The sequence below is a fragment of the Pleurodeles waltl genome, chromosome 4_1, assembly GCF_031143425.1.
Source record: "Pleurodeles waltl isolate 20211129_DDA chromosome 4_1, aPleWal1.hap1.20221129, whole genome shotgun sequence".
In the NCBI taxonomy this organism is placed as follows: domain Eukaryota; kingdom Metazoa; phylum Chordata; class Amphibia; order Caudata; family Salamandridae; genus Pleurodeles; species Pleurodeles waltl.
Genome location: NC_090442.1, coordinates 194,943,031 through 194,966,355, shown reverse-complemented (window position 1 = coordinate 194,966,355; position 23,325 = coordinate 194,943,031). Strand labels below are relative to the sequence as shown.

The 23,325-nt window shown below is 45.2% G+C and overlaps 1 protein-coding gene across 1 annotated transcript in view; it reads right to left on the bottom strand.

The window, feature by feature from the left end:
* The window catches only part of CACNA2D4 (calcium voltage-gated channel auxiliary subunit alpha2delta 4), an 861,469-nt gene extending 858,022 nt beyond the window's left edge, over nt 1-3,447 (bottom strand). Inside the window, exon 1 of the mRNA XM_069228087.1 lies at nt 3,319-3,447. Within this exon, the coding sequence (XP_069084188.1) occupies nt 3,319-3,407 (89 nt within the window). The 5' untranslated portion in view covers nt 3,408-3,447. The remainder of the gene's footprint in view (nt 1-3,318) is intronic.
* Nucleotides 3,448-23,325: the final 19,878 nt, after the last annotated feature.

Here is a 23,325-nt window from a genome sequence, read left to right as displayed (position 1 = left end):
AAGAGTCTGAAATGTCCCACGTTTGGAGTTGAGGCCTGTTTTCCATCAGATCCCTGGGAATTCGCCAATACATGTGGAACAGCCACTGGATAGACTTCAGTTCTCACTCAGTACGTGTGAAAATCACACATTTGGTAGTAATGTTGCAGATCCACCCAAAGGAGGCCAAATGTCACACATTGGGGTACAACTCAGAACTATCCTCTAAACGCAGCTCTTTTCAGAGTTCTACTGAGTGAAAACAGCTCTTTTAAGCTACAGAAGCTTCAAGCTGGCATCCTATCTCAGAGTAGACATCTTCCAGACCCTTACATTTAAAGGGAGGTTCCTCTATTTCTTATAAACCTTGACACTCATTTTGTGTTATATAGTGTTATTCTATTAATTTTACATTTTGATTTCTTTAAATAAATTCTGGTCACTTTCTCTGTTGTTACTGACTTCAATAACTCAGTAGCATCAAGTGCTATGATGTCATCTAATATGTTAATTACTAGTTATTCCGAAGAACTATCAAAACATGAGAGACCTGACACTATTACCAGACAAAGATGTCATCATACACAGTACACTCACCCACAGACACATCCATACACGCACAAGCACTCGCCTATGTATCCAGACTCACACAAACTTACAACACTTACTTATATTGTGAAACATCAAGACATGTAGACAAATTCCTTCTGCCAATAACAAATTCTCCTACTCCCATCGTTTCAAACTCTGCAAGGGATCGTGTTTAAATTCAGATGGCGGTGAGGTTTCAATTTCCTGCCTAAATGTATTAGATCAGGTTAGTGATTTGGACTCCACAAGAGTTTGATGGAAAAGAACAGTGATTCTTGGCCTGTGAAATGAGTGTCTCTTTGAGAAGCACAAATACCCCCGCACACACACCTTTTTCTAAACCACTTGTATGTAATCAGTTTCCTGTTCTGCATTGGCAACAGTGACTAGCCCCTGTATCAGGAAGTGACATCAGAGGAGGCCAGGAAGTGACAACAGGGGAGGCCAGGAAATGCAGTCGACTGATCCTTTACATCATTTAAGTGTAAAGTAACATGTTTTGTGTTCTTGTTGGTTTAAGGTACAAGACAAATTAGCCTTTTACTTTGCATCTTTACTGCTGTGACAGGTGTGGGTGCCCTTCTGTTCTTCTGGTGGTACCTCGTGTTTGAAAGGACGTAGGCTGTTCCAAAACGGATGACAGCAGCCAAGTGAGAGAAATCACTATTAAAAAGTTAGCAAAGGGAGTTTTGGTTGGCACACCAAGCGAAAGATAATATATTAATAGTACAGACTAACTCAAAAAAATGTAGAAACGGTGGACATGCCCCTTTAAATTGGTGTATATGCCCGTTTAAATTGCCTAATGACAAACCAGGAGCCCCGAGTTCTAATCCCCGTTTTCTCACTGGACCAAAATGTGTGATTCTGGTCAAATCACGTTGCCTTGCTGAGCTACAGAGTAACCCTCAGCATTGAGCTAAATGAAAAACTAAGCCATTAACGTTTGCAATCCCATTCAGCAGAAAGAGAGCAGGACGAGTGGTGAGCCCCCTTTGTGCTCAACTGTTAACTTTGAGTAGCTCTCAAAAATATAAATGTTGTGTTGCAGTTGTATGCATAGCAAACATTCTCCAAGGACTGTATAATACTCTGTACATCATGCCATAAACATGTTTCCAAGGCCCTGTCGTCTTTGGAGAGACATACAAGCACCTGTGCAGCCATGTTGTCTAACCAACTGAAGTACAGCGCCAGGTAGACCGGTCTCAGGGATTGGAGATCCCAGGTCAGAGGTGGAATTGTGAACCTCAGGTCAGAAATTTATGAGATGGACAGACGGCACCCAGAGATAACGACAAACATAAACTAGGAAATAACTGAAGATGAGCAACCGCTATCAGGAAACCAAAGGCCAACGAACAATGTATGACACCCACCAGCCACTCACTAACAAAAAATACGCTAACACCAAGATACACACCAATGGAGAGTGTCAGGAACAACGAGCAACCCAACCCAAGCCCTGCCAAACACCCGAAGAACAACATCCGTTGACCTGTACCTGGTTATATGCTAACATAAAAGCACGACAGGAACTATCAACTATCCAAAAGACCACTGCACATTGCCAGAAGCCAAAGACAGACAAACACCAACTGACACCAGCAGACTCTCAGCCACCAAGGGGCATTTGAGAGTCATTTAAGCACGAGTGGACAATGCTAGCAGCCCATAAACCAACAGACATCATAAGATTCACACAGGCCAACTGGCATCAGACAACTAAAAACCAATAAACACTTTCAGGCGCCCAAGGAGAAAACACAGCTGAAAGACATAAAAAGAACTTATCACAGGCTATCATACACCCAAAGAACAAGAACAGGCCAATGAACACCACCAGATGTTCTAAGAAAACAAAACAAAACAAAATCCGAGCAGAAGATAATTATTAAATCTAAAAAAACATTTAAAAATAAAAAAGTGTCCTTCCACACTTGCGAATGTAGAAGTCGTGCCAGGGCAGAATCATTGACTATTGGTGCTGCTTTGAACAGCAGCACGTGTGAACCTGTTGTGGCTTCCTTCCGTGCCTTCAAACGCACAGGCATCTGCAGTAACACGGCAGCACATTACACACATCGAAGAAACACACACGATTTGCATGTAGGCATAATGGGCACGAAAAAGCAGACACGCATGTGCACATAGTCTCAGACTCAAAGGCACGCCTACACATGTGTTATGTTCATGCATGCACACACACAGAGCGACACAACCACAGTGTACATATCTTCTGTGCAAAGCAAGCTAGCTCCTGGCCCGGCAGACAGCGCCGTAGGAGTGATGAAACAGCAGGCCCCGCGGCCGACCGCGCCAAATGTTCCTGTTTTCTGTGCACTACAACAAACGGAATTGGAAAAATCGCAGAAAAATAAGTTGCAGGGACTGAAATGCGAAATGGAATAGAGGCACCTCCCTGGCTGCGCACCCTCATTAACCCACCCACCCCCAGCCTGGAACACGCATCGAAATGTCTCTGTTTAAGAGCAGAGTCTCCGCATCTAATTAGAATCCGCGTTAGCGACAAGCGAAGGACCCGCGAGAAGGCCAAAAATAAATACAAATACATGTACTCGACAAAGCCATGCGCCTCGCGCAGGAAGGGCCACTGTGCGAGCGATAAATAACTATTTCTCCATGCCTCGACTCTCTCGCAGTATTAAAACATAAGCCGAAACGATTAAAGATGGAATTTTTACGCGTTGGCTGCCTCGACGTCCCACGGATAGACGGAGAGCTTACGTTTCAATCGGAATGGTCCTCGGCTTCAACGCAGCCGCCGCGGGCACCAGACAGCTGGGCACCATAATCCACAGCAAGGCCCGCAGCATCCATGCCCTCCACCGCTGGCACCAACCACGGTGCCCTGCCTTCTTCCTCTGCCCATCCATGGCTGGGGACCACCAGCTGAGGCGCCAATAGTCTAAAAGACAACTCATCTGCCCAGCGCAAGATCGGCGCGGTCCCCTCTCCTCGGTGGTTACAGAACAAGGCGAGGTGTCTGCCTGACGTTAATCATCGAAAGTAGGTAAACGGGCAGCGCTATGCCCGCCTAGCTGGTACCAGTTTGGTAGGCTGAATGCCCAGTGTGAAAATATGAGTGCAACCAACCGGTTTGCCAAAGGTTCAAAAGAAGGTGGACCCTACTCAACAACTCATTCATTCGAGGACAACAGAACGACTATCATTGAGGTGGATGTTGATAATATGTGTAATAGTTGGTATTACATCAATCTATAAAGTGCATGTCAGTTATAATAAGGCACTAGTCACGGACCAGTAAACATGATTTCCAAGTTGCCGAGACTCTTTTAAGTGGCTTCTGGCTGTTGGCATCATCCCATCCTCGTCGCCAAAGTTTGTTTCGAAGATGTCTACTGATATCTAAGGTAAGCAATCTGAGCAGGGCAGATCACAGGGATGTTCATTTTGCGAACCCCCACATAAACTCCTGTAGTCACTCGTGTATTTAAGGGTCAAAGGCCGCGGATCCCATATGAAGTTGCAGACAAGGGCTTGTTTCCAGGTGAATTTCTTGCAGTTTTTGGTTATGGAAGGCCCCTAGCTCGCTCAGGAGGTTGGGGCACACCTACCAGTTGTAGTCAGTACAGGGCACCGCTGCCCTGCACGAAGAACTGCGCAGAGTTAAGGATGCGCGCTGATCCGACCTCAAGGCGCTCTTGGTACCAGGCACGTGGAGCTCATGAACAGGGAATACCCGCCTCTGTGCACTGCTGGGCTTCATCCAAAGCAGGAGATGCAATCGATGGCTTATCGAAGACAACCCACTGCGGGTTCCCGAGAGTTGGCGCTTCTGATAAAAAGCAAGTGACCTATGAAAGAGCCCAAAAGTTTCTGTAGCGCGAGGCGCGCGCGCTGGAAGGTCGCGAGACCAGGGGGTGACCCGCCGAGGATGGGGCGCAGGTCGCTCGTGCTCCGGGCCGGGGCCCGCTGCTCCTGGGAGCCGAAGGCTGCAGGAACGGAGGGGCTCCTGTCCGTCCGTGCGCCAGTACTAATCCACGGGCTCTAATCCCACAGCGCGCAGAAGCAGGACCAGCAGCTCCCCGGAGGTGGAGTGGGATAAAGTCACAGAGGATTACTCTGATTTCTGGAGACAGGGCTGAGCCCGCCCAATGGCTGGGCAGCCTGCGAGGGCAGCCGCCTTATAAGGGGGAGAGGGTGGGCTGCGGGGCTGATCTCTGGTGCCTCTGGGACGCGCAGCGCTACACGCTGTCCTGTCACTTTATCGGACACGGAGCCCCCTCTGCGCCGACCACATGGCTTCGAACATCCCGGGCTCTAGCTAGCTCCGTGGGTCAGTGCGTCTGTTGCGGAGACCTCTGGGTCGCCGCTCGATTCAAGCCCCAGAGGGAGTAATTTCACTTATCGGAAATTGATAACATGATCATTTGTTAGGTAAAAAGTACGCCTCCCATCGTCGTGCCGAAAGACACGTTTGAAGGCTTTGCCTGGGTATTTGATACGAATTTAGGAATGTCAGACCCGAAGAAACAAGAACTGGTTATACATATGTAAGCACATTTTTGTGATTATTATGTTTTAGGCGCTATAATGGGCAGGAGTTTGTTCCGAGGCCAGATTCTGGTGTTTTGGAGGCACGCTAGATCTGACAGGTTCTCAAATCTATTTGCCCACTTAAGTTAAATTCAGGTACTCAAAAGGCTGTTTTATAAGTGTGGACAAACATTTTGAGAGTGTCAAAATATCGACTTACCCTTGAAAAAGATGTGCTCTTGCATTCGGATGTGTAAGTACTGTAAGTGGGAGATGGGGGGCGCTCTAAGGCACTAGGTTCTCGGAGGTTTGTAGGGGGGTAGTCACAGTGTGTTCACACCCATACCCAAACTGGACAGGACCTGAACCTTACCCCACTCAAAAGCCGACCCCCCCCCACTCTTCCAACATTAGTAGGTGGCATATGGCTTCTCCATTGAGAATCATATTTTCCCTGTGGAGAACAAAAAACTTCAAAGTGTAGTCGCACTGTTGCGAGGTGTATGCGTAAATGTACACCATCTTCATTTATGCATGCGAAAATTCCTTTGCTTGGGAATAACCTGGAATTCACAAAGGAATTTGCGAATTGCTCCGGGAAACAGTGACTACCACAACTTCCTATAAGTACTCCTGGAATCCTCTGTGAAATCCAAATAATACAGAAATACACTCCAAACGAAAGTGTTAACCTGCAGCAAAAATATTAACCTGCAGCAGAAAATGTCTACTTTTTAGGCCCCAGCCTACCAGACAGCACAGTTGTCTGGTATGCGAAAGACATCGTGGGAGTTTCAGAAGTTGACCTGGCACTGGCTTATAACCGTTTCTTGACATTGGCTTTGTGGTTTGTAACTCACGTTTTCTTGCTTTTCATTTGCTAGGTTAGGCTCTTCAGGTTCACGTCATCCCTCCCATGCCAAACTCTTATTTACAGTATCCTTCCAAGTGCTCCCTAGTAAATATTGTTCTTATCTTGTCACATTAACTTTGCATTCAAATACTGAGGTCAAAGGTCAGGCGCTGTCTTCCGAGGGAGCCTGGTGTTTAATATGTTTTTGGCTGACTTCAAGGTGACACGTTTACGGCAGAATCCAGATTGCTCTCCCCACATAGTAGGGGTGTCACGGGCATTGCATGCGCAAAAGTTGCAGGGACTGCTGTGCCAGGGTGCACCCGCTTCGCCATTACTCTGTGGCCCAGTTATCCCGCCGGGACACAAGGGGGCTGCTGTGGCATTGTACAGTCTCCCTGCCTGAAAACCGCACAAGCTGCTGTGGTTTGATGACATTTCCTGGACAGACCAGGAACTGCTGTGGTATCGTGAGCCCCCCACCTCACCTTTACCTGGACACTGTATGCTCCACAGCTACAGGAACATCTCCAGCATCCAGTGGCCAATTTCTGTGGATACTGTAGCCCATATTTATACTTTTTTAGTGCCGCATTTGACGCAAAATCGGCGCAAACTTACAAAATACAATTATATTTTGTAAGTTTCTGCTGCTTTTGCGTAAAAAAATGATGCAAATGTGGTGCTAAAAAAGTATGAATATGGGCCTGTGTGTCACGCTACTGCAGGAACTGCCGTAGAAATCTGAGAATTCTGCAGGAATGGAGCTGATATTGTTAACCTCCACCTGCACAGCCTTTATTACCTGCATGAAGCTGCAACAGGAGCTCGCTTGAGCTTGCTGAAGCTCGGGGAAAGATTATCACACATCCCCTCCTTCCCTGTTCCCCATTAATGGCAAGGAGCTAGCAGAGAGTAAAACCCATCTCCCCTCCCCAGACCCGCACGTTCATAAGCGGCTGGCCGAGGAGGAATTATTTCTAAAATATGGGCCTCACGGTCATGGACACTAAGAAGAAACAAGTACTGGCAAAGCCAATAGGTCTCACCTATGCAAGACAGTTTGGCTTTATCAATGTTTCTTAAGCAATATTGTACAGCAATATTGTGCAGAAGCGCTGGAAGCAAAATAAAAAAAAGTGCTATGACACAGTCAACGCTGGCTTTGTTATGGAGCTTTTTTCTTTACTTTCAGCTTTGTTGCAACATGACTTAGAAACATTGGGAAAGCCAATAGATCTCACATAGGCAAAACCTATTGGCTTTGCCAATGCTTATTTCTAAATGAGTTCAGAGCCTTTGCAGTGGCAGACCACCATGCACCTCAATCATGCATGCAGTCTATAGATCACAGAATTAAATCTTGTTTCATCCTTTTATTAATCTATTCTGGTGGTGATAAACTAAGTGCAGTGTTCTTTATAGTGCCACAAAGGTGCAGCAAGCTCTCCACACATAAAAGACATGATAATATTGGACTTAACACTTTACAAGTTGTTAACATTTGTGGCTGAGATAGTGCTTGGCTGGATATTGCAAATGCTGCTCAAAGATGCTTCAAATGACTGGCTTTGTCTAAAGCATGGATCAACTTGATGGTCATGGAATTGGGGATGAGCAACACTGGTATACAGCACAGAAGAATCCAGCTTTGGTTACTTTGAACACAGTGGGACCCACTCATGCTGCCCTAGAATACAGCCCAGCAGTGGTAGTGTACGACAATCTCTGGTACGTACTGTTAGAGCTTTTGTGCAATTAAATGAAAATTTGCATTGATAATAGCATGCATAGCTAATAATCTACATTTGAATATACATGTTTATACTGCCATGGAGTTATTACTTTTGAAACAAACTTGTTACATCTTAAAGTGTCTTTTTCTGGCTTAAGTTAACTACGTCTCAGTTAGACCTCAACTTCATCTTGTTCAAAATGGATGCTTTATCATTGTTTATTCTCTGTTTATATGTCTGCCTAATACTACATGCAGCAATATGTGGATTACTTATTTCTGAATGAAACTGCTCTCAAAGAACCTGCCAGAAGAGAAATATTTGCAACACTTATCAAGGACCATCTGCTTGCATGCTTTATAGCATTTTCTCACAGTGGTCTACTGTTGTTTATGTAACTAGTTTGTTCTGACACTCCTGGACAGCATTAGGTCAGAATGGGCAAGTCAATATTCATGTAGTGGGGTAGTGCTAAGGTGATGGGGCTATGTGATATTTTAAACTGTAAAACTGTGATTTATTGGAGCAATTATCATACCATGCTGACTTTGCAGATTCTGTACTCTCCAATGCAAGAAAACTGCATATAAACCCTTGCCCCTGGGTGAACCAACAGACTTTCCATGACCCCTAGGGATGCTGCCAACATTTTCACAGATCAGACAGCAATGCCAGTTCCAGTGTCACTGAAGTTGGTAAACTAGCTAGGAGCTAGTAGACAAAGTCTTTGTTGGCCCTGAGACTTCAGAACAGGAGGCAAGCCCAATCTAAGCCCTTGAAGAGCACTTGTGGAGGAAGGCAGAGACCTTCCAGCAGGTTCAGAGGCCAGCAGGCAGCAGGGCAAAAAGCACAGCAGCAGTCCTAGCAAAGCAGTCCAGATGAGTCCTTTGGGCAGCCAGGCAGACCCTCTGACAGAGTCCAGGGGTAGGTCCAGAGTGTCTAATTTTGGAGGGTCCCAGACCCAGTATATATACACCCAAAAAAGTCTCTGAAGTGGGGAAAATTTTAAAGTAAGTGAGAGACCCTCCACCCTTTCTGCCCAGGGAGACCCATTTAGTATGCAGAAGAATACAGATGTGACTGAGTGTCCTATGTTTATGGCTGTCTGGGTAGAATGCACAAGGAGAGCTGTCAACCAGCGCATACCAGACATGGATTGGAGACAGGCTGCAAGGCACAGATGGCAATAAGTGCAGAGAAATGCCCACTTTCTAAAAGTGGCATTTCTAAAATAGTAATATTAAATCCAGCTTCACCAGTAAGCAGGATTTTCTACCATTCTGGCCATACTAAACATGACACAGATACTCCTTTCAAATCAGAAACTACCACTTAAAAGTATTTAAGGGCAGGTCTAATGCTGGCCTATGAGAGGAGCAGGCCTCACAGTAGTGAGAAATTAATTTGTGAGTTTTTCACTACCAGGACATGTAAAACACATAAGTATATGTCCTACCTTTTACTTACATAGCACCCTGCCCTATGGGTTACCTAGGGCCTACCTTAGGGGTGACTTATATGTAGAAAAAGGGAGTTGAAGGCTTGATAAGTATTAAATGCCAAGACAAAGTGGCAGAGAAACTGCACACACCGCCATTTCAATGGCAGTCCTGGGACATGGTTAGGGGGCTACTTATGTGGGTGGCACAATCTGTGCTGTAGGCCCACTAGTAGCAATTAATTGACAGGCCCTGGGCACATCTAGTGCACTTTACTAGGGGCTTAAATATTAAATTATTAAATATGCCAATTGGATAGGAGCCAATGTTACCATGTTTAGGGGAGAGAGCACATACATTTTAGCACTGGTCAGCAGTGGTAAAGTGCACAGAGGCCTAAAACCAGCAAAAGCAAGGTCAGAAACATGGAGGGAGGCAGGCAAATAGTTGGTGGATGACCACTCTAAGGCTATCAGGTCTAATAGTCGAAATTTGCCATAGCCACACTGGGATTGGTTGATTGCTTGTTTGTTTATTTTGTGAGGTTTTTGGATTATTTTGAGTCGAAACGGTGGGTGCTGTATTGAAAGAGCCTAGATCTCCTAGTATATCTGAAATAGTGGACGAGAAAATTCCTCCCAAAGATTTTCCTGAACTTGAAATATTGATGGATATTAGACTCTATATATGCACATGGTTAAAAGATTGGCATGAGTATACGCCTGATGAAAGGAACATGCCATTTCCTCTAGAGGGTACTTTTAATACTAGTAAGCTTGATTTCCTGAGAGACACAGCGTGTGAGAGAAAGACACAACATAAACCTACACAATTTGAAGCATTTAATGAATGGGATCGAAGGGCCATCGAGAAGGAAACAAGGAAAATGAAGTGCTCCACCTGAGATTACACTGCCAGTTTCACCTGGTCACAGTGGAATTACAACCGCTGTGGATACTGTAGTTTCTGTTGTAGCTGTGGTAGCTACTACACTTCCTGAGAAGAGGGAATTTAACATTGCTATTCTGAAGATTGAATTTGGAGACATTTTTCAGGGAACAAATGATTTAAGCAGGATAGTGATATATAATTGGATGAATTGAGATACCTCATCAAAGAAGAGAAGCAGCAGTGCATGCAAATGAGCCACATGTTAATCTTGAATTTTTATCTGATGAATTTGGAGTTGATATAAGAATATCAAAGGGCTTACAGAAGAATAATAAAATGGAATTGAGTGATACTGAACTAGTAGACATGGGTCTAAGGACTTTGCAAGCTCATATCAAAGACTTGGTTGAGTACACACAAGATTGGAGGGATTTGAGAAAATAGAATGACAAGTGGATGAAAAAGGATAGTTCTAAAAAGAAGAATATTAATGCAGGAAAGAAAGTGAATGTGGACATGATTGATACTGAACCAGAATTGGTGATAGATTTTCATTTATGAGAAATATATTGAGATCATTATGTGCATGTTCCTGGTCCAGGAGTGATCTGTATGCTTTTCCGACAAACTTTACAAAACTGAGGTAGGGACCTGGCAAGTAGTATAAGGGGGACCCCAGATTAGTGACAATTTCAAAGATGTTTTGAATTGATTTGGACACTTTGTTTAAAATTGATGTTCTTACAGAGTGCAACGTGGCTAATGCTTAGCCAACACAAGAACCAGCAACAGTGATAGAGCATTTGAATAAGAAGGAGCCAGAGAAGGAAGTGAACGGGGCTAACATAAAGTGAGCCACACAAGAGCTGAATGAGTCAGTGCATGCTTTTTATGGGAGGCTGTGCAGACCTATAGTAAGTACAGCAGAGTTGACGAGACCCAGAAGGAAGGCATTAACAGATTCTTATTGGCTATCATTTTGAGTTAACATCCCTAACGTAGCTCTCATATTCAGCAGAGTGTAATGTGCTGGCATACTAAAAGTACTGTTGAGGTAGGGAAGTGTTGCTTTGATAGTAATATTAAAAGTTTTAATTTCTTTAATGTTGTGTCTAATTCCCCAGGTGGATATCACTCTCCATCACAAGTTGAGTTGACTACTGCACATAACACAGCAGAGCATATTACTTTAACACATAGGGACGGATTGGTGAATAGTTATGAAAATAATATAGTTGCTAATGTATTTGATGCCTATGTGACAATTATGAGTATGGGGAATTGTTTTATGTATACTTCTCTCTCCTGCAGGTGAAGGCCCAACATATTACCAACTATTGATGTCTTATAGTCTGTCCTGTTAATGTTTTTGTTAGTATATTTTATAAACAAGAGTTTTTCTTTCCATATCTTTTGGACTTCCACACTTCAGTGGAGGAGCTTCAGGTTTCTGCAGATTCTGGGAATTCTGTTGTAGGAAGCTGGCTCTGTATATACTATACCAAAATTAGGTATAGTGCGCGCAGAGTCCAGGGGTTTCCCAGAGGCTTAACAGAGGTCAAAGTAGATAATACTAATGCTGTCTTTTGTGGTAGTGTGGTTCAGCAGTTAGGATTATCAGAGAGTAGTACAAATCATTTGTAGTACACAGTCAAGAAATGAGGCACACACACAATGACTAACTCCAGGCCAATGGCTTTTATGTAGCATAAATATATTTTTTTACTTACTAGAACCAGAAGAACTTTGTTGCTGGTAAGTACAGTTGTCAATAGGTATCAAGCATCCGTATCAAATGTACTTTTTTTTCTTCTTCTAAATAAAGCAGTTTACAAGTAAGTAGCAATTTTATATTTCAAAAAAAGTATTTTCCATAGAAGTCCATGGAGTCCTAGGGGGTAAAAGTGTTAGCACAGAAAACAGGTAATTGCACGGCTTACGATTCCACAAGTCAAAATTTAGGGTGACCCCAAAAGTGCACCACAAGCAACATGAGACCGGCTGGGGGCAGAGGTCAAAGTTGGCATCGGGTTTGTAATAGAATCCTATGAGGGCTGGGGGTGCTCGATAGAAAGCAGATTGCAGGTAAGTACCCGCGGTTCCAGGATATAGGCCTGGGGGGTTTAGATCAGCACTAGGGGCGGGCCACAGGATCACATCAAGCATACACCCTCAACGGCACAAGGACGGTCAGGTGCAGGGTGCAAACACAGAGCTGGGTGCCCAATGCTTTTCAATGGGGGAATCCCTGGGGTCACAAAAGATGCTGCAGGCTGGGTCCAGGGGGTCAGTTCTGGGAAACCAAAAGCTGGACAGGCAGGAGAGGTGCCCGCTTGACATTGCTGGACTTTCAGTTGAATTCACCAAGGCCAGTAGGCTGCAGGTGCAGGGGTCTCCTTGGGCATCTGGTATCTTTGTCGGATCTGGTCGCGGTCAGGGGAGTCCTCTGGATTCAGGCTACAGGCATCCTTGTGTTGGCCAGGAGGGGCCAACCCAGGGTGGACTCGAGGTTGGAATCACCTGGGGACCTTCTCTTGACTGGTGGGCCACCTAGACTCGGGCTGCGGGCGTCAGGTGCAGATTGGGCAGAACTTGCGGATCCGGGGCGGTTCTGGAGTTCTTTTGGAGGTTTCTTCTGGGCAGGACTGCTGTCCTCGGGAGCTCTTGGTCCTCTACTGGGCAGGCAGTCCTCTGGGGGTTTGTAGAGGTCGCTGGTCCTGCAGGATGAGTCGCCTTCTTGGAGCAGGGGTCTCTGAAGCTACAGACAGGCTGGTAGGGCTGGGGCCAAGTCAGTTGTCGTCTGGAGTCTTCATTGCAGGGGTCAGCTTAGAAGTCCTTCTTCTTTCTTCTTTCTTCATTCTGAGGTCACCAGGAATCTGGTGAGTAAGATTCAAGGGAGCCCCTAAATACCAGATTTAGGGGCTTTACAGGAATCAGAGGACAGTAGCCAATGGCTACTGTCCCTGAGGGTGGCTAAACCCTTCCTGTGCCCACTCCCTTTGGGGAGAGGGGCCCATTCCTAACCCTAGTGGTCACTGATGTCCAAAACAAGATGGAGGATTCTGCAAGGAAGGGGGTACTTCTGCTCTGGACACCTTAGGGATTGTCCCAGCTGAAGTGGTCACTCCTCCTTGTTTTTCCTAATTTTTCTGTTGGACTTGCCACCATAAGTAGGGCTTGGTCAGAGGGGCGGGCACTTCCACTAGCTGGAGTGCCTTGAGGCACTGTAACAGGAGGTCTAAGGCTTTGAGGCTCATTGCCAATTGTTACAGTTCCTGAAGGGGGGGGGTGAAGCACCTCCACCCAGAGAAGGCTTTGTTTCTGACCCCAGCGAGCACAAAGGCTCTCACCCCATGGGGTCAGAAACTTGTCTGTTAGTGGCAGCTGGCACAGACTGATCAGCCTTACACTAAAGGGTTGGGTGAAATACAGGGGGCATCGCTAAGATACCCTCTATGTGCTGTGTACAATAAATCCAACACTGGCATCAGTATAAGTTTATTGTGCTGAGCAGTTTGATACCAAACTTCCCTGCCTTCAGTAAGCCATCCCGGTGCTGTGGAGTTCTTAATGACTTACTCCAAGCCCATGTACTTGATATGGCCACACTGCACTTACAATGTTTAAGGATAGACTTAGATACTGTAGGGGCATATTGTTCAGGCAGCTATGTCCTCACCTGTAGTATAGAGCACCCTGCCTTAGGGCTGTAAGGCCTGCTAGAGGGGTGACTTACCTACGCCCCTGGCATATTGACTTTGCCTTTTTCCCCCCACCAGCACACACAATTTGCAATGGCAGTGCGCATGTGCTTGGTGAGGGGTCCCCGAGGGTGGCAAAATACATGCTGCAGCCCTTAAGGGCCCTCCCTGGTCACAGAGCCCTTGGCACCACTGATACCTTTCAAAAGGGACTTAGCTGTGTGCCAGGGGTGTGCCAATTGTGTAAACAATAGTACAATTTAGGGAAGGAACACAGGGGCTGGGGCCTGGTTGGGAGGAACCCAGCACACACTCAGTCAAGTTAGCATCAATACCAGTCAAAAAGTAAAAAAGTGCCAAAAGGAGCACTTTTCTACATCTGTGACTTACTCAAAATATTTGATGATGATTGCGCACCCTAACCTAAATATTAAACAGACTAAAAGGGAGTGTGTTTGTAGCTTGAGTATAAAGGAGATTGAAATCGCTAAAAAATATAATGAGAGGACAGTGAAAATATTAAGAAACTGGAAAGATGAGAGCAGAATTAGAGAACATATTGAGGCTGAAGAGAAATTTAGAAATTCAAATTTACATTTGAGATTGAGAATGGAGCATGAAAGAAAGGGTGAATTATGTATTGTGCATCATGAACCTACAGGAGCTAGATTAATGTTTTTTTTGGAAAGAGTGTTAAAGGAGTTATATTGTAAGTGGTGAATTTTGGTTTGTTGGAGAGCCAATACTTAAAGGAATTTATTATGTGTGTGGTAAAACTGCCTATTTTAACCTTCCACATAACTGGATCTGGAATAGTTATGTTACTTTAGTATTCCCAAGGGTTTACCTTGTGAATTAGATGAGTGATGCTGCTGGTTTGAAGACTTTAGGATGAGGATGTGGGCAAATTGTGTTAAATGTGTTAATAGCTATTACTATTGCAGTGGCTATAAATTATATGAAAATTAGAAGATTACCAATGTTGTACATCGACTTGCTTTTAACACTGCTGGTATGTTAACCCAGATTAAAAATAAATTAATTGTAATGCGTGCAATGATTATGCAGAACTGCCTTGTGCTAGACATCCTTCTCATGAAGGAAGGTGGAGTTTGTAGGGTTTTCAAGGTGAAAGAGTTCTATACCTTCATCCCATATAACAGTAAGTTTATTAATACATATGTCAATAATATAACTAACAATTCTCATAAAGTTAAAGTTTTTGAAAAACATGGCTTTTGGGAATCCATTGGTTCTTAGTTTGGTGACAATGGAAAGCACTTTAAAAAGGTTGGTGAATGGCTTGAGAGTTTTGGAGAAGGTATATTGTATGTCCTAATAACACCTATAATTATTGTGTTAATTTGTGCAACCATTCTGTTCTTTTCATTCAAATTTTCTGAACTAATTTTTTGAAAAGTGGTTTCAAGGTGTGGGTGTAAAAAGGAGATTACTTTTCCAAAGGGAAAAGATATGACTTAGAGATTGAAGATGCCATAGTTCGAGTCTATGAACAGCTTAAGATGTTGGAAAAATCAAGACACAAGAGACAGAGAGTGATCCAACCTGCATTGTAATTAGTTTGCGGAGGGGTGGTTTTATTAGAGCTTTTATGTGTTTAAATCACAATTTGCATTAATAATAGTGTGCAGAACAATTAAACTACATTTGAATTCACATTTGTATACTAATATGGAGCTATTACAGTTCAAACAAACTTGCTATGTTAACGTGTTTTTCTGGCTCAAGAAAACTAGGCCTCAGTTAGGCCACACACAATGTTTATTTTTTGGTTATGCTTCTGCCTGATACTACATGCAGCAAGATGTGGATTGTTTATTTCTGGATTACACTGTTCTCAAATAGCCTACTACAAGAGAATCCTTTGGCAAAAAATTTCAAGGACCTTCCACTTCCACACCATTAATTCACAAAGGTTCACTGTTGTTTATGTAACTAGTTTGTTCTGACACCTTCGGATGACATAAGGTCAGAAAGGCCAAATCAATATTCATGTAGTGAGTTAGTGCTAACATGCTAGTGCTACATGATGATTTAAATTGTAAAACTGTGATTTGTTGGAGCAACGATCATGCCAACCTGACATTGCAGATGTATACTTTCCTATGCAAGGAAACTATATAAAAACCCTTGAAGAAGACTTTCCCTGCCCTCTGCTTGTTTGCCATTAAGGTCCAGGTCTATAAGGCTCCTCTAATGAGCCATTCTTTTTTCCTCCGGGGCCAGCTTCTCCTCCATTTTAAACTTGGCCATTGGTAGCCTAAACTTCCTCTCTGCCTTCCTATCTGTCAGCTCCTCTGGGGACAGGCAATGTGAGAATACACTGCTTCCTGCTCTGACAGGGATTTCCAACTCAGGAGATTAATCATCCCTCCCCCCACCCTTGAAGGCTGCACTTCATGGTTGAATTCCAGGTCCTGATCTGGTGCCTCCACATCATCCTCCCCATTACTTTCCACTGTTGCTGTCAATAACTGGTGGACCTCCGTCCAGGCCCTCGGAGCATTCTGAAGCTCCAACTTCTTGGTGCTATTCTTCTTTTGCAGACCTCTGTCCTTACAGAACTGCTTGAGCTCAACAACAGTGTAATTTCCCAGGTTGGCCAGCTCAAACTTCAATACTGCAGGTATGGTCACAGACGGTCAGGTAGCAATGAGAGTAGACTTGGAAAAACAAAAAAAAGCAAATCAGGGAGAATTTAAAAAGCTCAAAATAGTCTCAAATTACTTATTTGGAATGGTAGTGTACATTGTCATTGTCAAGTTTATTGTTTAATTAATAAAAATCATAACAAATCTTATACAAGTCGTTATAAATGGTGCATGTTCAAAACTACTGAATACAATTATATCTAACACCAACACCACAATGGGCATGACATGCACCCAGGCATTAAATTGGTGTAGTAAAGTCATTTAAAATGCTGTAAACTGAAAGCAAGAGGATAAAACCCGAAGACCAGGTAATTAGAGTGTGCATATATAGACAACCGTATTTAGGCCTAACTGACATCTAAGAGTGTTACATGCACTGGCTAGGCATATCCATGTTTCTGAATGCAGTAATCAGTTATAAGATTTTGAGATTAATTAATAGGTTTCTGGGCCCTGGCAATGAGTCGAAGGTGGGCTCTGCGTTCATTGACGTATTTGGCACACCTTGATAAAGATCATTCATCAGTTTGAGAGAAACATATGGAAGAGGCCTCCAGGAAAGTGCAAGTCCCCTTCCTCAGAAAAGTTGGTTTCAATAAAGGCCTCCTGACGGCATTGAGGGAGGGGCAGCAGTACAAAAGGTACAGCCATGATTCTCATCTCAAGTTACACAGTCAGCATGTCCCCTCATTGCCTGGGACGGTCCATGCCGAATTAAAGTCTACTACTAGTAGGCCGAGCAGCTGCATGAACATGATGCCTCCACACACTCGACTGTTGATGGCCTCAGAAAGGTAGTGCTGGAGTCTCCCAACCAAGTATGAGGTGCTCCTGGGGAGTAGAATATCTGAGGTCCTTAAGGAGGCAATATCTTGCTGGTAAGAAATTAGCTGGAGGAGCATGTTGATTGCCTTTTTCGAGGTCAAAAAGGGAGTAGAGTTCAATATTAGCACTAAAACTTCAACTTGAAGTGATGCTATTGCCCTCTGTAATTGCGATACGTTGGGTTCTCTGGGCTCTCAAATGTGTCATTCAGACAGGCCTTAAGTGAGTTCCCGGGCCCCTTCGGTATCCACAGATGTCAGACTCTGAAGTTACCTCTTGATTTGCCAGGCAAAATTCCAAGCAGAATCGAGATCTATGCAGATGCCTGGGCAATTTAAATATTTTCTTATAACCAGAGGACTGAGCGTTCTCCAGGCTGAGAGCACAGGCACCAGGGAAGGCCAGATGCCCGTAGTGTAGAGCTGGAAGAAGGGAGGCCTTTAACACTTTAAGTATTGAAGTGGCAGAGGGACTTTTTTGTTTCTTGTTGAGGCAGGCGAGACCATATGTAATGGCCTCAGCTTTCTTTTTTAGGGAGCCAAGATGGGTGGAAGGTTTGGAGTTCTCTTTGAACTAGACCCACAGGTAGGTATATGTTGATGCCGTTTTGATGACCACAGGGCCCATGCACCGAGTGAGAGATTTCTTTTTGTTTTTTTGGTGTAATCCATTATTAAAATGTTGTCTGCATATTGAAGAACGGGTAGAGCCAAGAGGGCTAATTGTCGAGCAGCCAGGCAGCTGTTCGCCAAAGCTTTGCTGAAGTCTGCTGTTTAACGGTTGAAGAGCAGGGATGCAAGAATCCAGCTTTGCTTCACAATCTGCCTTTGGTGGTAATTTTGGGGGTAACGGTGTATGGCCCAGTTTTTACATGAACCCATGTGTCCAAGTAAAGATAAATTATGGCCCCTAGGATGTTTGAGGTAATGCCCCACATAGTTAACTTTCTCCATAACGTAGGGCAGTCTACTTTGTCAAACACTGCGCTGTAGTCAATGAAGCAGCAGAAGAGTAATAGCTGCTTACTAAGAGCTGTTTGGTGGCTAATAAAAGCGAATGTAGTGATGTCTATAGTTGATGCTGCTGCTTGGAAGCCTGTATGGAAGAATGGCAGAATATCCTTGTCCAGAACCCAGACCTCTAACTGAGTAGTAATCAAGCATAAGCTTTAGCCTCAAGATCTAATATGGCAATCAAGCGATAGATGGCTTTTTTGGGTCCCCTTTCTTGAAATGGGGCACAAGATAGAGCCCATCCATCTGAAATTTGAGCAGCGAGAAAGGCTTCATTAAAAAGGGGCATTAGAACCATTGCCCAATCCTCTGAGCCGCATTTAAAGATTCCAGCACGTAGGCCATTAGGTCCTGGCACCCCATCGTTTTTCATGGCCTTGATGATTTTGCTGAACTGGCCCGAAGTTGTAAGATCCTGCTGGTTCCGTGTGGGCTGGTCAATGGACCTCCATTTATCTGTGTGGACAGGTGTAGCTGGGTGACTAGAATATAAAGCTGCTACATGGCTCACCCAGGCTTTTTCTGAAACCCCAGTGTCCCTGGTTGAGTTTGAGGCTTTTAGTTTGTTAATATAATCCCAGAAGCAGGCTAGGCTTCTTTCCCGGAACATTTGATGTATCTTTACCTATTCATTTTCTTCTGAGGCATGCTTTGCTTTCCATGCTATTTTTTATGTTCTTTAAGCAATTTGGTGATCTCTGTTGCAGGTTTAACAGTAGAGTTAAGCTAATGGTGATGCAAGGACCTTTTTAACTTTCTCCGTGGTGTGACAGTGCCTTGTTGTGAAACTGACTGATCTACTCCTACCCCTGTTCCCTTCTAGGGTTGCATGCAATCCTCAATTGCTAGTAGAGAGACCATTAGCTCCGTGGTAAGTCTGCCCAACATGGTTTGAATTTCTCCGAGTAGTATTGGGGTCTGTGATCAACTTGCAAAGCCACTTGGTCATTGTTAAGGTGTCTGTGGCCCTCCATTTAATCCTCCTAATTAACTTTGTTGATTTGGCGCGTGTGGAGGATCCCACTGCCTGATGTTTGGCTACAATGGGGACTCCTAGACTCACAGTTAAGATCAGAGGATTATGATCGCTTTCACCCCTGTTGAGAATCTCAGAGTTGATTAGATGATTTGCGAGAGATTAGGGAAACTAGTAATGGGGAAATTTGACTTTAAATGCTTGTTCGGCTAAAGTTAATTTAAAAGTACTTCGAAAATCATTTATTTATTTATTGTTCTTTGATGGTTTGAGCGCGTTCCAAGTCCCTGATGTTAAAATCCCCATTCAGCAGAACTTTGTATGAGGCGTGAGTCAGAAGAATGGCTGCAAGGCAAAGATTGTCAGTTGCTTGGAGTTTCAGTCCTTTCTGTATGTTACGATAACAGTTTATCAAGAGTAAGGAGATCTTTTTATGACCAATTGTGAGCACAGAGATTATTGAAACTTGCAAAGTTGGGAATGGTTGCTTGAGGGGCACAACAGAAGATTGAAAGACCTCCAGAGGGCCAGCTAAAGATTGAAAGACCTCCTGATAGCCAGCTAAATAGGTGTACACGTTTTGCGAGCTTGAAGAGCACATGATAGCCATGTAAGACTGTGGGAGTAAGTGCCTAGTTTTCCTGTAAGCAGATAGTGTTGCTTCTATGCAGGAGCGCCACCATCGATTTTCTAGTTAGGGTTGTCTTCAGGCCTGCCACATTCCATTGTGAGCTTAGGCTCCTTCGTGGATGTTTGAAATTGAGGGTGACCTGATCGATGGTGGCTAGGAATAGTCTTCACAGATACTACCATGACGAAAATTACCCGACTGGCTCCATCTGTCAGTGTTGTTGCTTCTTATCACGCCCCCTAAATTTCTTGAGTTGCAAGTACATAATACTTCTAAGGAATTTGCAGCTTTGACGTGCTTGGGAGCCAGTTGTGGGTTGCGCCCCGCCCCTTTCAGGATGCTCCTGTGCAGCCTAGGAGGCTCCTGCGGCAGTAACACATGGGGAAATTTTGATGGATGTAGCTTTAGCAGTTCAATACCCTATTCCTCAAAGATTCTTGATTCCCTCACAATAGCGTCTCTGAGGTCAGTTCTTTGCCATATGGTTATTGTGGCATCCGTGATTCCTTTATCTGGGATCTGAGCGAACTTCACAGAGGTTAGCTCAGCCAAAGTTAAGTTCTTCAAATTTGGGATATGTTGGAACAGGCATAGCAAATTACCACAATTTAGTATGTTATGTGTACTCCTAGGAGTATAATGTGAGATAAATCCCAGTTCAAACAAATCTGTAGTTCTTGCATGTGCAGCTTCTCCTGGGTAACTAGATTGTGTTCCAGTGCTTCTAATCATCGGCCATTTCATCTTGGTGTTCGTTGTAGTTATTTGTCGTGGGCTCAGCTGCCCTTGGATAGGCAGAGGACCTACTGATTGGATGGGCCTGCTGCAAGTCATCATTTGGCCCGGGTCGTGTGCTCAGTTGGGCTGCTTAACTAGGCATGATGCCGCCAGACCAGTAGTCATTTTGGCTCGTACTAGGAGCACCTGGGGCGCTTTTGACATGCTGCAAGGCCAGTGAACAATTTGGCTGGTACTAGAAGTACTAAAAGTACCCGGGAAGCCTCTGGCAAGAGATTAACTGATAGTTGAGTCGGTGTAGAAAGAGATTGTGTTGATGCTTGTCTCTGCCGCTTTGTGCTCTGAGGGTACGAGGACCACTGACTCCTGCACATTGGGCTTTAGTGGCTCTGACCCGCTGATCCCGTGATCTGCCACTGTAAGTTTAATTGGTGCAGATGAGCAACCTCTGTATACTGTCCAACCTGTACTGTGTCTGGAAGAGCATTGTTTGCCTTTATTTCTTTTGTGCGAGCTAATGGGCAGGTGCCTTCCTGGATCACCTTGTTTCCTGTTGATGGCTCAGCAGCAGGTGTGGACGGTGTTGTAACTCCAGACTCACAGGTGTTGACCTTTGGGACTCGTGCCACATTGGTCCCTTAAATGGTCTTTTTTAACGTGTTTCCCGGACCATTAGTGAGGATCGAAGTTTCTGCCACTTTTAATGCAACATCTGGCGCTGTCTCTGAGCAGATGTAATTACTCAGAGCTTCTTGTGGGCGGCTTAGTGCGCTTGTATCTACTATGTCTACTGTGTCTTCTGTGTGCCCCATGATTTGTTTGGGAAGTGAGTTAAATATCAGAAAAAGCTTGAAAGACCTGTTCTCTTGGGCCGTGTGAGAAACAGAGGTGACCCCTGTGATCAGAGAACTCCGCTATGTAAGGCGCTGTTTTTTTCAGTTTCTTTTTTGCCCTTTTTGACAGATTGAAGGTGTTTGATGAGGCTAGGGGTACTGATGGTTCAGGAGGTTGGATATGTGTGCTCTCTTCGATCGCTCTGGGGACAGACGAGTCCCCTATGGTGTTAAGGGTAGGAGTAGGCTGTTTTATTAAGAGAAGAGACCACTGTTTGGTCCCAAGTGGGGTCGAGGTTACCACAACCGAGGGGTACTTGTCATTAGAACCAGTTGGTTTGACTGTGGAGGTTCTGTTCAGGGGCAGTACACTTGTGTTTTTTCGGAGGGTGCAGGTCATGTTCTTGACATTGTCAACAAGGGGCACTTGTATTTCTGGAATAGAACTTAATTTGTTGATCGGTGGAGAGCACAAGCTCAAAGAAATTCTCTAAGGATCTAGTCTAAGACCCAAATCCATTAAGGTTGAAGCAATAGATTCTTAATGGCGGCCGCTGCGCGGAGCCCTGTGTGACCCCCTGACCTGCTTTAGGCCAGGAGTCAATTTTGGCTCCACCAGCCTGCCTCCGTGCCCCTGGTCCCACCGTTTGCCGCTGTAAGGAAGTTCGAGGCCCTCCACCACCTGCGGGCACCCGCCTGCGCCTCATCCTTGGTGCCTAGTGGTAGGCGTACCCAGTGTGCTTTACACTTGTGTTTCGTTTAATTTTTCGTTTTATGTACATCGTTTTTTGTTTCATGCACTGTTTCTGATTGTACCTGTGCCCTTTTTTAATTCAGCTTTGTTTTCACCCTCTGCGTTACCGCCTGTTTTCTTTCCGGCTCTTGCCGGTTCTTCCGACCCAGCCGCTGCGTCCCCTGCAGCCCCACCCCCCCATTGGTCTTTCCCCTCCCGCCTTCCAGCTGCTCCTCTCTCCCGCCTCCCCTTCTTAACGGCGCCCGCTGCGCGGAGCCCTGCGTGACCCCCTGACCCCCTTTAGGCCAGGAGTCCACTTTGGCTCCGCCAGCCTGCCTCCATGCCCCTGACCACGCCGTTTGCCGCTGTAAGGAAGTTCGAGGCCCTCCACCACCCGCAGGCACCCGCCTGCGCCTCATCCCTGGTGCCTAGTGATAGGCGTATCCAGTGTGCTTTACACTTGTATTTCGTTTAATTATTCGTTTTATGTACATCGTTTTTCGTTTCATGCACTGTTTCTGATTGTACCTGTGCCCTTTTTAAATTCCGCTTCGTTTTCACCCTCTGCGTTACCGCCCGTTTTCTTTCTGGCTCTTGCAGGTTCTTCCGACCCAGCCGCTGCGTCCCCTGCAGCCCCACCACCCTCATGCCCCCCCATTGGTCTTTCCGCTCCCGCCTTCCAGCTGCTCCTCCATCCCACCTCCCCTTCTTAATGGTGCCTGCTGCGCGGAGCCCTGTGTGACTTCCTGACCTGCTTTAGGCCAGGAGTCCACTTTGGCTCCACCAGCCTGCCTCCGTGCCCCCGTGCCCCTGACCCTGCAGTTTGCCTCTGTAAGGAAGTTCGAGGCCCTCCACCACCCGCAGGCACCCGCCTACCCCTCATCTCTGGTGCCTAGTGGTAGGCGTATCCAGCGTGCTTTACACATGTATTTCATTGAATTTTAGTTTTATGTAACCCTCCGCGCACGCATTTTTGACGCCGGAATTCGTCACAAGGCCCTGGACTGGCTAACCTCCTTCCTCACCGAAAGAACCCAAAGAGGTCGCCTCCCTCCTTTCTGGTCTCCAGCCACCAAGATCATCTGCGGGGTCCCCCAAGGATTCTCCCTCACCCCCACCCTTTTCAACAACTACATGGCCCCTCTTGCCAACATCCTCCGCCCCCACGGAATCACCATAATCTCATACGC